This window comes from Chaetodon trifascialis, chromosome 20 (genome assembly GCF_039877785.1).
Source record: "Chaetodon trifascialis isolate fChaTrf1 chromosome 20, fChaTrf1.hap1, whole genome shotgun sequence".
NCBI lineage: Eukaryota > Metazoa > Chordata > Actinopteri > Chaetodontiformes > Chaetodontidae > Chaetodon > Chaetodon trifascialis.
Window position 1 is genome coordinate 8,457,616 of NC_092075.1, and position 18,905 is coordinate 8,476,520.

General features: G+C 38.9%; 1 protein-coding gene across 1 annotated transcript in view; it reads left to right on the top strand.

Moving 5' to 3' along the window:
• brinp1 (bone morphogenetic protein/retinoic acid inducible neural-specific 1) overlaps positions 1–18,905 on the top strand; it is a 112,227-nt gene that overhangs the window by 54,120 nt on the left and 39,202 nt on the right. Inside the window, exon 4 of the mRNA XM_070988533.1 lies at positions 10,715–10,884. Coding sequence (XP_070844634.1) covers positions 10,715–10,884 — 170 coding nt within the window. The remainder of the gene's footprint in view (positions 1–10,714; positions 10,885–18,905) is intronic.

The window sequence follows — 18,905 nt, forward strand, 5'->3', positions numbered from 1 at the left end:
GGTGTGGCTGCCAGCTGGAAGCCATCAACCTATCAAATATGCACTTTTAATGAATAATCTTCTTGCATGAGAAATGATCAGTCTGTATGTAAGACTTACCTTATGCAGAACACAACTTTATGAAAAACATGTGAAAATATGATGAGCCATATTCAGACCACACTGAGGTTACATGGTGGCTTGGCCAGCAGACCTACAGACAGTGTTATAATAGAAGGTTAAACATTCATATGAGTTTCATTTTGTACACATAGCCCGTAGGTATTTTGGCTTTCGACCATCCGTAGGCTGGCAGTCAAAAATCAAAATTGACATGTTCACAGAGGCAATATGAAGGATTGCAATGCAAATAACTGCCAACATTAGTTTTCAGTTGCCATAGTGTGTTGCCCTCGGAGAAGAATTCTAAGAAAATGTCTCACGGCCTTGTTTACTGCCCCAAGCAACGTTCGATGCAAATAGGAACATTATGTGATTAGCAGTTTTACATCTACGTGGTGTTTTTTTCCATCATGGGTAGACGGACTAAGTGTGATAGGGCTAACAACACGTTGATGACAGGAGTCTTCGAAAGAAATTCATCTTCAAAAACAGCTGCCTCAATGCACACGGCTCGAACAACGCAGCTTCAATTTTATTCACAACTCCCAAGACCATTACAGCAATACATATGGTAATTGAATTTTTTATGTACAGTACATACCAAATTTAACCTGAAGGTAGTCTTCTTCATACGTACTTGTGCTTATGGACCTTTCAGGTAAGTGGGGTAGGATGATTATTACATGCATTGCTCTGATTTATCCACAAGCACAGACTTAACAACAAATAAAGAAAACACTCAGCACATTTCAGGTAGCCTATGTTAGAGAAAGAGTACTTTTAGGCGGGAGACTGTACAGAAATGCGAGTTTCATTAAGGAAATTTTGTTTTATGTAACCTGCTTTCAAGACCTTCCTTTTTATTTTGGTAATGTTTTGGTAATAAAGCATCCGTCCCAAAATAATGCGAATGTAAGAAAATGTATAAGTCGCATTAAATTGCCAGTTCCAAAAGCTCACTGTGGAAAGAGGAATAAATGCCTCTAATGGATAATTTCAGTATTTTGGATCTGCTTCCCAAAATAAAAGTAAAGCACCCCTGCTGTCCAAGTCTAAATATAAATGGCTTCTCCCTCGAATCTCTTATCTTATCTCAAGCTCCAAGGGACGCATGAAGGCAGCTAACTGTGATCACTTTGCCAATTGCATTTCAAAGATATAATTAGTAAGATAATCCGCTCTTTTACTCAAACCCTGTGTTATATAAATGTATGCATGAAACATTGCCAAGTAGTCACTCCAGTTGTGCAGAATGATGTATGTCACTGTGTTATCTCACAATCAAACGTCTTTGAGAAGTACACATGATACTTTCGGCATGTTTTTCCTCTCTTCAGTAACACTGTACAGACATATTCCATCTTGTGAAGGGTTCATTGTATGAATGTATAAGGGCAGCCTCAGCTGCCGACATAGGTCTTCATCAGGGTCATTGTCAGAAGGAGCTTAATGATCTGTATTGTGTTACACTATTGAGAGGCTGCTTCTCTGTCAATGTACAAGCACATTGGTCAAAAACAAGGAAGTGATACATCTCCAAAATAATGGAGATGGAAGAAGGAGGCAAGAGGTAAACCTACATGTAAAAAAGGAAGATGGATGTAATGTAGCTACTACGTCAAGGTGGACCTTACGCAAAAGTTCCTCAATGTGTAACCTGGTCCCCATTTTCCTGCACATTGAGCAAGCACATGCATTGACTATGACTCACCAGAACCATCAATAGTTCCATATATTGAAATCTTTTCATTATTCTTAAGCTAATGTGTAACAAAAAAGAAAACTTTCTATCTCGTGCTTCCTGGGTATTTTGTAACTTTCAGTTATACAATCCTAACGGTATTGCATTGGTGTAGTCTGTAACCAATAGGCTTTCACACTTATAGAGAACCATCCTCCCACTCACCTCTTAGTGTAACACAATGGAGTCTGCTGCTGACATTGACCCTTATGAAGACCTGTGTCAGTCACAACGTGTTGGCTTTTTTAAATATATATTGAAAAGTAAGAAAAATAAAGGAATTTTAATCTTGCACAAATCTTACAGTGTGCCTTGGATTTGAAGGAGACCTGCATTTGACATTTTTGTTTCACATTATATTCCACATGCAATGAGCCCTTCGGAAGTACGCTTGAAGTATTCAAAGAGCCCCTGAATGAGATCACCACAAAGTCCCAGTAGCACTTGTATTCTCTTGTCTTCACTGTACAGACATACTTGGATCTTGAAACTTGCTACCCTGGTTTCATTTGTTTTAAGATTTAGCATAAAAGATAAATTAGGATTAGTGATTAAGAATGAAGAGAATATGGTGAATTTTGCATATATTGAAGCCACAATTATGCATGAATCTGTTCTGTTTCAAAAAGAGTTAGAACGGAGCCTTTTGTCTAATATTACAGAACAAATGGAGACAGTTTTTTGTATATCAGCACTGATACTTCAGCTAGAACCATAGGTGCTTAAACATTTAACACAAAAATGAAATCCAGTAGGAGACTTGTTTCATTTTAAAATTTTGCAGTCCACTTAATGTCAAACAGTAAAGGCTTTAATAATTCAGTTAAACTGTGCAGAGGAATATCAGGCGTGAAAGAGTCGCAGTGTGACGCACACCACTCTGTAAGGTGATGCGTGCTGAGACACTAATTTGGAATCTGGAAATACAATATTGAACTGAAGCATGATATGAAGATGAAATGTAATTAAGTGTGTCTAAGCTAGGAAGAACACCATCACCATCGATGCACCAGGTGGCTAAAATTACCACAGAAATAATCACAGTATCATTTTCAACCACAGCATCCTTCTTATTCTCATCGTATTGCATCACTTTATATGTTTCCTCTTTACATTTCTTGCCTTTCATTACTTTTCTAACCTCTGGCTCCTCTCCTCTACTTCTGAGTAATCACCATGTTATCTTCAACCTTGAGACCATTTTGTTTCAAGTTATGGGTCAGCACACTCTTATCTCAATCTTGGGTTTCCCCATTAAAGACCACAGTTATGTGAACCAATAAATGTGCACACCAGGCTAGTGATAAGTACGAAAAAAAAAGGGCTAATTCTCTCTTTAGGCACCTACACTTTGTGGTCTCAAGAGTCATTATACACTTGAGAGGGAAGAAGAGAGTTCTCATTCTCACAGGAAACTTAAAGTTGAGTGGTCAAGTCTAAATAGCCCCATTAAAGGTCCACTCTTCTGAACTACATAGAAATGGTTACAATGCATATCCACTGAAGCACTTTTATGTCTTTTTTTTTTTTCTTTTTTTGTCTGTTTTTCCTTTGTGAGTGTCTTGGTTGCGCAAGACAGCAAATGCACATAATGTGGTGATCTTCAAGTGAAGTGACTGAAGCATAATAGCTGAGAAAAATAAAGAGTTGTCACTTTTGGGGTATTTGAGAAGCATCATATTGAAATAAAAGCCACCTTCTTATCTCACTTTCTCACTCAAAGTCTTCAAAACTGATTGAACCCTTATGATCCTTTCAAAAAAGTCTTAGATTATTAAGTCGGGTGCTTTCTGAAATTGGAATTATTGTTTAACATTTTCACATTTTCAACATTTATCAGCCTGTATCAGTGTGAACGAAAATAAATAAAGCACAACACAGAAAATCCATAAATATAACTGGATACCTAACTAGAAAATGCTCTCAGACCTCAGCCAAGGAGACAGTCATTGCTTATTTCAAAACCAACTATTCAACTACCAATCAATGAGTCCTTATCTCAACAAATAACTCTGAAAGCAAATAAACATACTCACTTAGAGACTCAATACAACAATTTTCCAGTGAAAATAATTGCCTCTTGCATAGACAAGCTGAGTTATTCTTTGACGACTCCTGAGTTATCTCCCATAATACCAACCCGTCACATACCCGATTGTTAAATCTTGCTGTTTTGTCATGCTCTTAGGCATCTCATGGCCTTTCAAGAGTATCTGCTCCAGTCACCCAACACAATCACAGCACATAGCCTTTCTGCCAGAAAGCCTCTGTGGCATGTGGTTAATGCTGTGCAACGGTCACCGTTTGCTTAGGTTTAGGCATCAAAAACAATTGGGGCATGAACGCTTGTCTTCTGAGTGAGTCGTGTGTGTGTCTCCTCGCCTTCCCCAATTTGCGGACTTTGTTGCCCGTTATACTATGCCACCTTGTTCTGAGCGTCTAATATTGACACAGATGGGCTTATGGTAGCCTTTGTTGAAAGTCCAGTGCGTCTCATATGGATGCTGAGGGTAGCTTGTGCGTGATCACTCTCAGGATGGCCTGGGTTTCTTCCTCTGGTGAGTCATGTTAAATGTGTGCAATTTTCTGAATTCATTAATATTCTGCAGGCTGTATGAGAAGCTTTTACCAGCCTACAGCTGGCGGTACCCTGTGGAGTATCTGAGCACTAGGCGCACTATGGAGCAATGGACGCAATGGATGGTATTAAAACAAAAGGAGGCATGTCAATGCACCTGCAAGCTCACAAACTTTGATGGAAACAATACACCATTAACAATATTAAATGATCAGCTTTGCAATTTTTTTTATGAAGAGGGTAATGCACTCAACATGTTTCTTGCACTTTTTGATGAAACAAAACCAAGAAAACTCCACAGGGCACCTTTGAGGTTTGGTCCAATTCAGGCAACTGAAGCTACTTGGTTGTGGTTAGGAAAAGAACATGATCATGGTTAAGGTTTTTATGGAAAGATGACCTTAAAGAAACAAAGATTAGTTGTTGCGGTAGAGATGGAGGATGAGTATGAGTGTGTTGATGATGCACATTTTTTATGTCAGGTCATCCACCCTTTCTTCATCCTTTATTGATTCAACAGTAGAAGAAGAAGTTCATTTGCAAAAAAACAGATAAAAGTTATTCTTTTTGAAATTAATAAACCAACACCAGTTTGATTAATATTCCTCAGAGGAAAATAAATGAAAACTGAGTTATCTGTTTTTGCAAATGAACCCTTTTGCCATCGACCGTTTGAACAACTGACCGGCGCTGCTGTTTTTTCTCTTAATCCTCTCAACTGAGCATGCAACCTCATCCTTTATCCCCTGTTTAAAACTAAAGCCCTAAGTTTAGTACAGTATTACTACTGGATTCTGCAAATAAAGTGTGACCTTTTTAGCAATTTATTTTTTGCATTTCATTGTCCCTTGGCTTCTTTTCAGGCCAAAAACAATGGCGCCTGTGGTGCCTGGAAGCACCAGGCACCAGCACGCATTGCTCGAAGAACAAAAAACTCTTTGTGACAATACTCTTTGTCTTTGTCTGGATTTATGGAGCCACTCTTTACGGAATATAAAGGCTTCTATATTTTCTGTTGCCTGGGGAGAGGTACTGGCCCAGGGTGCAGCGAGGCAATGACTCACTAATTGTGCTGTGGTTGTTACACTTTAAAAGATTAATCAGATTTTATAGGTTCAAAGAACGTTTAAGCAGCTGAACATGATAACATCTGATTTACTTACAAATAAGATAACACAAGTAATAAAAATGATAATATCCATTTGAACTGAAAATTGGACCATGTTCATTCAAAACTCCTGCTCTTTGTTCATAAATGTTTGGAAATATGACAACGTAATAATGCTCCATCCCAACAAGCACTTAAGAGAGAAACAGTGCCACGTTCTGTTAACAGTGATTGACAGCATCCGCTTGAGATGTCGAATGAAAAAATTAACAATTACCTGCTGCTTTTCTGCTGTCTGAACATTTCAACCTCCTTATAACAGCTGAAGCCGATTTCTGGCTTGCGTGGATGCTTTACAGAAAGCAACAAGGGATGTGGATTTTGAAGTGCAACATAGGTATGACCCGACTGCATCCTGGGTGCTCACTGCGCGTGGGAGACTTGAAGTTTGAACAGAGCAAATACATTTCAGTCCTCCCAACAAAAGACACCACCACTGTGAGTTAATGCTTCAGAACATCACTGAAGTTCTGAAGCTGAAACTGGAAAACACATCAAAACAGCTTGACATAGATGCTTAACATCTCTCTTTGCCTCCAGCCACTGAGAAAAACACTGTAGGTGTAGTATGTCTATGGAGAGTGGAATCCAAAACCTTTCTGTGTGTCCAGAGTTTAAGAATGATGGCGGAGTCACTGCAAACCAAGCCTGTGTATAAATGTACAAATGAGGAGGGTGCTGCTGTCAGAAAAAGGATAGATTTGCATTTTGCCAAAGCTGTGAGGAACATATTTCATCACATCTGTCATTCCCACTCCCTCATATGTTTGAAATCAGTTTTCCACTTCAAGTGAGAGCGCTGCTGTTTCACCGTGAATTCTGTGGTCTAGAGCATTTGAGTTGAAAGAGAGAGAGAGGATATGCAAATGTTTACGAAGGCATAGGAAGACAAATGGGACGATCGAATTCACTTTGGCTCTGATTTTTGAAGAGGTTCTTGTCCTGCACATCAGGTTAAGGGGGCAAAAAGACAAACTTCCAGCTCTTGAAGGTGTGAAATGTAACATTTCTGCATTAAAATGTCTAAAACTGACTAGACCTTATATATTTTGTTGACTTGTGTACTTACAGTACATTATCCCAAATGTTTCCAACAATGATCAAACTCAGAGAAATGCATAATCTTATTTAAGGTAAAGGTGCGTTTCATCTGGTCACGTCCCTTTTATCCCCCTCTGGTTGCCGTAACTTCCAGGCAAACACAAGAAACATCAGAGGATTTGTCAGCAAACAAGACTAAAAATATTGTGACTAAAAATTTGAGATATTACTTCGCTAAGGAACAGTTCAGCCTGTGTCAAGTCATCATTTTCATTGGCAGTTGTGGTGGTTTAATAATGAAGACAACAGCTCCCATGATCCCACACTGCTTCACAACGCCGTCAAACTCCATCTTTAGTTTTCATTGTTTTGATTGAGGTGTGCAGAAATGACATACTGTACATTTAAAGTGAGACTACATAACCACGAAAAGAGACGAGTCATCAAGTCAGTGAACACGGTCACAGCAAAATCAACTTTTTTTTGCTAAGGTTAGCTAACATCAGCATCAGCTATTGATCATATCAGATCAAGGAAGGTTGTATTGGCATAACTCCACAGTGATGAGCTCCCACATAAAGATTTCACATGCTGGATCTCTGAACACTCATTTCCCTGCTACTCTCGAGTGAACGCACAACCTATATGACTCGATCAGAGACCTTTTCAGTGCAACAGTCCTATGCATTCAGCACTGAAGAGGAAGGAGTAGTTTATCGAAATGACTTGTGGTCACTGAAGCTTGAGGCCGCAGTTCATATGCAGAACACTGGCTGTGCCTTGGGTTGTAGTGGAAGACCACCCAGGGAAAGCTGTCACAACTACCCTCTGCCACATCACACTTGAAACTTTGTGTAGCTGCTGTTGTTCTGCTGCCAACATAAAAGGTACAGGGCATAACCGGACAGTGAGAGTGTGCCTATCTCAAAGCAGCAGCCCCACTTCAGTAATATCTCTTGCATAAAGCGGAGACAATCTAGTTATAGTTGAATAGGATTGAGGTTCCATTCATTCCTCTATTTATTTGTATGTGCTGCATGTATGCATTCATTATGTATTTTAGTTTAGAGTCTATCCACCTGTTTTTAAGGAGAAAGAAAGAGAGATTGGAATTTTCATACATTGCCATGGTGGGGTTTTACTGCTCTCTGCTGTGGTATGTTGTGAAATACACAGATTGTGTTGGCCTTAGAACAGCCCTATGTTTTTACTTGTGTTAAACCAACAAAAGCTTATTATCAGAGTCATCAGTTTGGTTCCCTATTGCCAAATTTGACCAAAATTTGAATACATAAAAGAATGAAGCAGGATGTTTTGATGCATTCGACTGTATCTGTGCATGTACTCTGTGAATCTATATGGTTTATGAAAGAATTTTGATAAAAGAAAAAAAACAAAAACAAAAACATCCATTAGCTTCTTGTGTCTGCAGTGCAGAAAGCAGTATAGTTTAATGTTCTCCATAAAGTGACCCACATATGTACCATTAACACCAAATGGAGCACTCCCGGCCATTCCATTACTTTAAAACCCTACTTGAACTCACAACCCTCAGTGAAATCAGCATGCATGAACCTAAAAGGAAAATATAAACATATATATAATGTTCATATTTAGTAGATGCACACTTTCCAACCCGTTCTCATTCCCAGGTTTTCAAATACTGACGCTTTGGCACACCCGTCTGCGTCTCATACGGATGCACAAGGTACCCTTGAGCATCCGTATGAGACACGCTTGGCTTTAGACTAACTGCTGTCCATTCACTCCAATATTAAGGGAATGATTGCATTTTCACATTCACTCTTACTGATTTTGAGGTGAAACAGTACATCGTTTTTAAATACCTCTCAGCTGTAAACACATGAGCTCTGCGTGAGCTGATTAATTCTGGCAGCGTGCCAGTGAGGTGCCCTGTAATAATGTTACACAATGTATTACTTACAGAGAGGTGCACTCAGATGATTTTTTTTAAAGCCTCGGAGGTAATGATTTTGCCTGACCAGTAGCAATAACCACAAAATATTTATGTACAGAAGGCCTCCTTTATGCGACACTAAGTTGCAATAGAGATTAAAAAAGGGCATTTCAGAGGCTTAATGTGGCGCCATTATTCTTGTGCAGTAGTGTAAGTCAAGTGTGTGTAAGTAACTTTGCTAACCCCTGAGGGAGAGAGAGCATGGTAGCGTCAGAGAATGGGGCCTCATCCCCTCAGTGCTTGTACTCTAACCAGGCATGAGACATTGGCCCTGACTTCTACCCACCCCTGGTCACGGTCACCACAAGTTAAGTGACCAACTCCAATGCATCGCCGGGGGCCAAATAACCATTCACATCACTAGAAACCTGAACATATGTGACACGCTGTTGAGCGACTCGCAGGCATATGGTTTGCCGTTTGAGCAGTAATCTTGGAAGGCGAGTGTGTGTGTGAGCTCGTGGAAATGAATTGGTGTTTGCTTGTTTGCTTTTTATGCGTCTGTTTCCGCTTGTAGGAATGAGAGATGGAAAAATGGGATGTGTATAGAATGAGCAGCTCAACCCTTCATAGTGTGTCAACAGACAAACATATGACATGCAAATCAGGGAGATTGTCTGGTGCTCAGTAAATATTTGTCCCTGTTACTGCTCTAGGCTTTCGCATTCTTCCCCTTCAGACGCTCACTGAAAGGTCAGTGGTTTCCGTTTAAATGCGTCCATCCCCTGTTTGCCTGTGGACATTCAAACTTGACATACAGTCCATACTGTACACACGCACGGTGACGGGTGAGGATTTTTTGGGGGTTTTCATTTCTCACCTCTCCTATTTTAATTCTGAGCATAGAACTGCATTTATGGAGAGGGATTAGACACACGCTGATTTTCTTGTGCGCATAATCAGTTTTGTATTCACAGTAGTTGTGACCTCATTACAGTGGCAGTGATTTTAAATTCACATCACACTCAAAGTGGGAACTCTACCTCTTTACTTCAGAAAATAAGTAAGGATTTCAGGTCTACCCAAGTCTGTGTTTTGGAGTCTTTGTCTTAATTCTGGCCGATAGTTATATCAGCAAGACACCAACCAAATTCCAACCAGATTGTTGTTGACTTAAGAGACAGCAACTTGGTTATTTAAGCCGTTCTTCTGTGGCTTAAAAGCATATTTGAAAAGAATAGAAAAAAGTGCTCCCTATCTGTTTTGAGTATGGGAAAGAGAGAGAAATGATTTAACACCTCTCCAGCCTGTTTGTTAGTATCACCGCAAAGGGTCAGTAATTTCATTTAACCATGCACGTGGATACATTTGGTCAGTCATCCAGATGAAAGGGGGGGGCAGAAAAAAACAAACGATGCAAGTGTGGTAATCCAGGAACATGCCTCACAATCCTACTGTACGGATAAATAAACACAATCCTCCTCAAGTGGCTCCACATGGTTTTAACACCTACTGCTGCAGCTTCGCACTCATCTCTGTTTTTTTTCTCAGCATAATTAAATCTCTGCAATCACTCATGTAATTTTTTATGTGTGTGTGTTTGCATTCAATCTATCTTTTCCCTTCCAGGGGTAGATGTGGAAAAAAAAAAAAAAAAAAGATACCGGATGTGATATATTTGTTCTCCACAGGATAAAATTCCTGTGGTATTTGGGTAAAAATTCTATATCACTAGACCTCTCATGGAAATAATGCCATCCCAATAGGGGTAAATCCGGGGACATTTCTGGGGACGGTGCCAGCTGGGGATAAAACAGCAAATACTGAGACTGTTCCTGGAAAACTGGGGCATCTGGTTTCTCAAGCTAAAAGTGCTTGCCTTGGTATTCAGACCTCTGACTTATCTCTACTGTTAAGAGCTCTATTGGCAGCAGAGATAAGTCTGGATTGGACTCCCAAATGAAGATATCTACAGTATACTCACATTATTTATTCAGTGCACCTTAAATTTAGGTAATTTCTTCAGATGAGAACTTAAATATTTTTAGTCTCTATTTCACTTTAGCACTTTAGAGTACATTAAGTGTTTTTTTTTCCCAAAAAACTTCCAAGGCATTAAGTACGTACAATCCTAATCATATTTCCCTTTCCTTGTGCAACCTGCAGGAGAGGAGGCGCTGACGATGTACCTGGCCAAAAACAAGCTGGACAGGAAGCTTGCCAACGCTACTCAAAATGTGGAAGCCCTTCATCAGTTGGCCTCATCCTACTTCATTGACCGTGATGGCACGATGAGGAAGCTGCATGAGATCCAAATATCCACCAATGCCATCAAGGTTAGTGCATATTGAACGTGCACATACAAACACATGTCATATGCCAATACAGCTCTGCGATGAAACATGGAAGCACCACCTGAGGGATGTCTTGCATGCACCTGACAACTGGATTTCGGAATAAATAGAAATGCATCAGTTTTTTTGTAAACTAGTATTCATTATACTGATGATGCAGCTTTTAGTATATAAACAACCCTTATGACAGCTTTAACAGCAAGTCCATCCTCAGCAGAAAAACAGCTGTACAGATTGACCTTGCAAGTAGGTTATTATGACCCATATTTATGTTTACTGTTTGGTGGCAACCTCTAGTGGCTGGAATAATTATGACGGGAGCAAAGGAGAATGTTACGTGATGTTGTATAAAGAGGAAGTCTGCATTTGGAGGACGGTGGGGCGGACGGATCGGTCAAACAAACACAGATCTTTCACCCAAGAGACCGCTATTTGTGTCCCGTGTGAAAGCGAAAGTCAGCGCTGACCCATTTTAAGTTGCACAATGCACTTATGCCACATGACATGCATAACACCCTTATTTTAACCTATGATCTTTTTTCTTAATCTAATTAGTGATGAGTGATGAAAATAAATCAGTGCAGAAGATGCTACCACAGGCCGAAGGATGCACGCAGGAGCAGATGGATCGTAAAACATGCATTTTCTTGCATGTGACTGAGTTGCGGTCTCTGATTCTAGACACGTACTTCCTATATGCATATTCATCATGCCAGGGTCATTTGAGAAATTTTAGCACATTTTGCCACTAGGAGGTGCTGAAAATGACTTAACCATGAACATTAACCAACAGCAATTGGACACACAGACTGATTTCTGCATTTTCTTTTTATTTATTTATTTTTTTCTGGTGGAGACAGTCTCCTCTTTCTCTCCTGTTTCTGCCATCAGACGAATGATTGAAAAAAAAAAAAGAAGAAGAAAATGGGATTTTTAAGCTGTGTGAGCCTTCTGCCTGCAACTGCTTGTCAGCTATGGTCATTCGCATGCTCATTCACCCAGAAAGACAGAGGAGTGGGGGCCAGGGAGAGCAATTGTGAAATGTAAAATATAAATAACATTGAGTAAAACCAAATAGGCCAGGGTTTTGGAATACCCCTCCCTCGAGAGCATGTTCCAGTAATTAGCCCAAATGTTCATTCATGTCTTAGGTGAAGAGAGAGGAGGTATCAGCATGGAGTAAGGCTTATTTTCGAAACTCATGCAAATACATTCACTAAACCCAATTCACGATCAATAGTAATAATCACAATAATAACATCGAACATGGCTCAGCATTCCACTTCCTTCAGAGAAATTTCTCTGTACTAAATCATGCAAACTGGAGTTGCGCATGTTATCACTTTATCAAATGGCATGTAAACACACAAATCAAAGTATTTCAGTCAGCTGATTATTACACCCAGACTTATAAACATGATGTCAGAATTGTAATGACTTGTCTTTCTACTAACATAAATTTCATCCAGTGCTTGATGACATGGAAGCACTTAAGGCTGTTTTACTGCCAGGAAAACACAGGATTAAAACGAAGCATGGCCACAACAATTCAGGCCCCGCACAGTGTCTAATAGTAAATCAGTCCTATAACAAAGAGGCAGTAATAGGCATTATAATTCCATGTGTATGTCTGTGTAACAAATAGATAATAGAGCCCAGGGCCCCAGAAAACATCCCCTGCCTGCTATGACCTTGCTCATGTGCACCTATTTGCAAGACAATACATATGAATTGTTAAGATGTGAACTTGACAAACAAGTCTGCAGTTCAGTTCATGTATTATTCTTCAAGTATAGGTTGAGAGAACCTGATAACCCAATGCACCTCTGCATAGGTTACTGACAGTGAACTGCAGCTGTACATGTCTAGTGTTATTCCACCCAGGTATGTTCACTGATAAGTAAATATGCCAAATATATCACCTCACACATGCTCAATCCACATGTTTACTGTGTAGTGACAAAAACAATATACTCATTATGCAAATGTTTCTTTCTCTCCAATTCTTCTCTTTTAATGTGCACTTCAGCTACAAAGAAACCACCACTGTGTTGTAGATAAAAGAATAAAAAACATACCACTTCATGACATTCAGTATACCTTACACTCAATAACACAAAATTCAGGAATGGACAATAAGATAGCTGTGCAGTAAATTGAAAATGTTTATTTTTTTCTATTTTCAAGCAGGTAGGTGGGAGAGAATACATAAAAGCACATACTTTTGAAGCCTCTGTACTGGAAAAGCTTTATTTCCATATGGAAATCGAGAGAGACGAATAAACAAGCCAACAAATCTGCTGCTAGAATTGTGTTACCTGCCATAGTCAAATTTCACCTACTCTGAGTGAGCTGGCTGGTGTTAATTTCAAGCCTAGGTGATCATAATTATTGAGACCTGTCTGGTTTTCCATGGGTCTGCAATCATACAATTCTTAGCAGAAATCAGATTGCAGATGAGAAAATAGGCTCCGCCACAGAGAAAATGGAATGACATGCGATCGTATAGACTTTCATCCTGCAGCAGTGTGTCACCTTTTGTAAATATCAGTGGACCCTCTCAAGTCTGACTGCAGGCTGACAGATTTTGGCTCCAGAGCCCCATTTGAAAACATATGTTGCCAACTATGACACGGGACAATGTCTCACTTTATCTGGGGACCTCCTCAGATACCCCTTGTGGGTTCTATAGATCACAATTTGTGTCCTACAGGCCTTACAAGATGAATCCCTCACGATCAAGGGTATAAATGCAATTGATCATGTCCAGTTTTCGTAAAGTAACATTGATTTAAAAAAAAAAAAAAAGCCTTACATTTTGTCATCTGTCAGCTGAATATCATATTGGCATGTGGTTAAACATCTGTTTGATGTAATTTGACACAGCTGATCGGAGAGCTGTGAGTTTCACATAGTGATTAAAATGCTGCAGGACGCAATTGTTGGTATTTGTAACACTTTTGCTGTAAACAGCACCATCAAAAACATTATTTTATTGTGAATATGGCACTAAAGTCTCATCTGAACTACAGATTAATGGGAAATATCATCACTCCATAACTGCATCTAAGCTGTTTTGAAATGTTTATTTGTCATTTGATTGAATTTAGATGTCTGGGGGCAACAGAAATTACATTTCTAAGTTTCACTTCTTTGGGAAAAAAATGCATATTATCAAAGCAAAGTGCAGTTACAGAACTTTAATTCATTGTGGCTGGCTTATTTAAATAATGCGCAGTCAGCACCAGGCTGTTGCAAAATAACCAGACAAACGCCTGTGCACATCAAGCTGCTTGCTTATTGTAGGTATTCTAGCCGAAGTGCTAGTTTTTGCACTGCGGATCAGCAGGAGTGTAGGCATCCTGGAGGCATATTGGAACACAGACTACAGAGATCCATGAAAACTAATTTAAACTTATCTCTCCTCTCTACAACATCAAACATCCTCAGGACTGCCCATTTCTGCCAATCCTCTTTCCATGTCTTCATCCCGGGCTAGTGGGATGCAGCAGCTGCAGGCCTGATGCCCTGCTTAGCCAGAGGGTCTGGCAAAATTAGCATTGATAAAAATGCACTTTTAATTGCAATGGCCAAAAAGTTGTCAAAGAACAGAACCGTTGCTCAAATGTTTGAACTATTTGACGGTGATAGAGCAGGAAGCATGTCACTGATTATTATGTTATTGTAAATTATTATATAATTATATATTACAGCTATTAAAAAGTAGGAGAAAGTGCAGCATTAGATGAGTGAACATTTTACACATAGTGAGCATAGATGCTTCTGTTAATTAAAAAAAGGGGCTTATATATGTACAGTATACGTGCTGGTCACTGAAACACAAAACCTTTAAATTCCTTTGACATTATATCTACTTTACAATAGTTTATCAGTGTTAGAATTATTGTATTATATGCTCATTGAAATATCTTTCATTGAGTTAATCATTATTTTTTGTAAAGTCTGACAATACTAATGACAGCACTCCATTCCCTCCTCTGCTTTTTATTATTTTTTTCATAAAATACTCCCCTTTTACTTTCTCTGTTGCTTGGATGGTAGAATGATTTATTGGCTTCTTCTCCATATAGTGTTGGCATTCGCTGAAATTTTCCACAAGTCCGAAGCCCCCACAGCTGCTGCACCTGTGCCTGTGCACCTGCACAAAAACCTCCAGTTCAACTCACCCATACACCCACCAATGCTCCACCTCCCTGTCTTCATTCAAGGAGCACCTTCCTAGCTTTTTGTTGTTGTGAGTGACAAGTGGATTAAGGGGCTCTGGCAGATGAGACTCCAGGTAGCAGGAAGTCAAGCATGACAAAATTAAGCAGACCTGACAGTGGCTGCTGAGTCAGTTTCTCTGGAAGGGAAGGCAGTAGGTGTTGAGAGGAGAGACTACACACACACACAAACACACACACACTCACGCAAAGTTACTGCAAAGCTGAGTGGACTGCATGTCTGCTGATCAAGACTGATGGACCTGTAGCATATGTCAAGAGGTGAGGCGTTGTCTGAGTGTGGAAAAGGGCTCGGAATGGATTGGAGATTGAGTGAGTTTGTGAGTTGGTTAGTGGGAATGCAGGCATGCGAGATAGCTTGTCTTTCACCTATCAGGTATTGCGTCCTCTGAGAGTTAGTAATGACTTGTTTGAAACTCACAGTGGATGTCTATTGCTCCTCTAACAGGATAAAATAGCAGCTTAATAGGCTTGCTCCATCAAGTGAAACAAACATTGCTGAGTGGGAATGGCTGGCTACATATTGTGTTTGGTGTTTTTTTTTATTTTTATTGTTTTGGTACACTGCACCAGCGATGTGCCTTCGAAGGGGGTTTCATTTTACAAGCAAATCAAGTTTTTCCAAATTTTCTGTGTTATGAGCCACATTTTCTAGGCTTATTTTCTGGCTAAGCATAGTGGTCAATTGCCTGAGGGTCCCTGAAAGCTTCATTGTGTGCAATTGGTCTGTGGTGATTTGGTTAATAAGATCGATGATAAGCAACATAAGATTAATAAGAGTAAGTTATTATATAGTCTTAAATTTCTGTCCTGTAGAGGGGTCTGGTGTCATAGTTTAGTTCAGTACCTTCTTTTTTTCAGTCTATAGTGCTTATATGATGCTTATTTCTCCAAAAAAATATGTTTAGCCACAAAATATTTGACACAAAGGAAATTAAGGAGCAATATGTATTCAAGATGCAATTGTATGACCAACCATTTGTTGCAATGTGGTCCTGACAGGTACAAGAGAATGTGGAGAAGAGGGTAAAGAATAAAATAGGCATAAATATGCATATATATTCAGGAACCTATTATCAGAGGACATAGCTGGTGCAGCCTTCAGGAATAGCCAATCACATGAACTCGGCTCATTTCAGCAGACAGTTTCCTAATAGGCTGGGAGAAGAGTCCAGGGCACCTTCTCTCCAAAGAAAAATGTTTTCCATCCTCTGTACTATAATTTGCATGGCATAAAACTTGAGAGCCATATGCATGGCTCTAAGTCTTTTTGTTGATATGCTTAAGAACATGGAGCTAATGGATGGATATGCTTGTGTCTCCAGACAGCGTTAGATTAAAATCTTTGTGAAATGAGAGTTGGAACAACTTAAAATAGCAACAGATGAGCAAGTTTTATATAAAATATATAAAAGACATATAAAATACTTTCAATTTGATTTAATTTTTGAGTGATATTTAAAAATGCAGATACATGCAGCATAGTAAGACAAAATCATCTTAAGGCTGAACTTGTGATCTCATATCTCTCGACTATAAATAAAGGCAGCATAAATTGCAGTTCTCCAGTCACGTCGCCAGCAGACAGACAGTGACCAGAATGTGCAGAGAAAGCAAAGTCCAGCAGAAGGCATGGATCTATAAACACAGAGAACAAGGGCTTTGCTCCTCCAATATTGATTCAGTATGGCTGTGAGACCAGCTTTGGAGTGCAAACTTACAATCAGGATGAAAAACACGTGTCAATACAGCAGAAATGTTTTAGACATTTCCTGTCTCCAAGCAAGCAGGTTAGAAATCAGGTTTGTTCCACCATTATGTTTTTGTGAGGCAGTTGTAACTTTAGCCTCGGAGGAATTCATCATTTCATTCATTTCTTTATGATTAGCTCACTTTCCAACAGTTTTTAATCACTCTACATGTGGCATTTTGCATACATAAAGTTACAACACACGTAAACAGTTTCATTTAAATTACTTTTTAGGAATTGACATGTAATGTATTATTACATTAATTAGTGCAATAATAATAATAATAATGTTATTATTATTATATCCTGAAGAAGAATCTTAAAATCAAAAGCTATTATAGGGAGCATTGTACCTTCACGATACCATGCCAATATTCCACTTTCTTCTGCTTGATTCCCCAGGGTCAAGAAAAGGAGAGCCTTCCTTTATCCAGTATTTCTGAATGCCCAGAAATTAATAAGCAAATGTATGCAGATTATATAAAACTACTGATGCAATGAATAAAACTGCTGATTATCCGATATTTTCTCCAGACACTAAATGCATTGAAATATGTATGTTCTCTTCCATCAAAGATAGATTTCAGCGATGATAATTATCAACCTGAGGCAAACATCTGGGTATACACAGAGGCTGGAGTGGTGGAAGAAGAACTCGGATCATTTAAAAAGCAAAAGTTGGAATCATAATTACATCATAGTCTTCAAAAACTTCACTACAAGTAAAACTCTTGAATTTAAAATGTTTCTTCAGTAAAAGCTTAGATGTATTATCAGCAAAATGTACTTAAATAATCAAAGTAACTGCAGTTGTTATTTAGAATGGCTCATTTAAAAAGCTTAAGTTAATGTGGAATATTATATTGTTCCACTTTGATCTGAACAAAAACATTTAAGAGCATCACGATGTTGTAGTTTGTCAATGTGGAACCAATTTGTATATTACTGGGTAGATTAGTAGTACAGTACTGCAACGCAAAATGAAAATATTCAAATAAAATATAGCCATCTCAAACTTGTACATACGTACAGTATTTGAGTAAATGTAATTATCAACATTGCATTGTGCCATATTGTGATTATTATTAGCCGTATTATAACTTTAATGTTAAAAGAGCATAAAATTACAGATCAAACCTTTTGATCTATGGGCAAATTACAATTACTTATCCAACAAGATTTATGCTTTCAGTTGATTTAGGTCACATAGCCCCATCACAAACTGGTTGTACAATACTGAAACCACCAACACAGCTTCATATGAAAGACTAAAATGTTAAAGACTACATTATATTTAAATGATTTCTCACAGCCTCTTACACATGATGCCTGTCTTGTTTGCTGTGTCAGCTTTTTCTTGCATTGTATGCAATAAGGTCCAACAGAAGGGATTTCAATATCTAGCAAACAAATGTGGTCAGAAAACCTTGCCGATTAAACCCTTGTTACCCAGGGAGTACCCAGCCAATAAAACAAATAAATACATAGATAAATAAAGCCCCTTGACAAGTGCTGTTGCAATACACCAACCACAATTGCATTTGATTTTGAAAAGAAAAGAGGGTACATATTGTGCAGATGTCAGGGACAAGCTGGTGGATGCCCCCTCCCTACAAAATGTCCCAAATGGTTTGCCGCCAGCTTTTCTTTGGCTCTTCGCCTGATATCACAGAACTGTTTCCTATGATGGATAGCAGTTTTCCTCCGACCAAAACAAAATAGTAACCAAATCTGTTTTCTTACCCTGAGGAAATGTTACATCAGGTTTGGTTGCTGACATAAGATGTGGCAAATTCACATATAGTATGGCAAATCTGAAAAATCTGTCAACCACACACTACACACCATGACAATATGCCTTTACTACACTGGACATTTAGAGATCCAGTTTATAAGTTAGGTCTAGTAATAGTGTGTAAAATCCATTTTACAGTTAAATCAGCTCTACAGATTTACATTCAAAACACTGTATGATTTAAAGTCCAACTGAAATCAATTAAATGATCCAT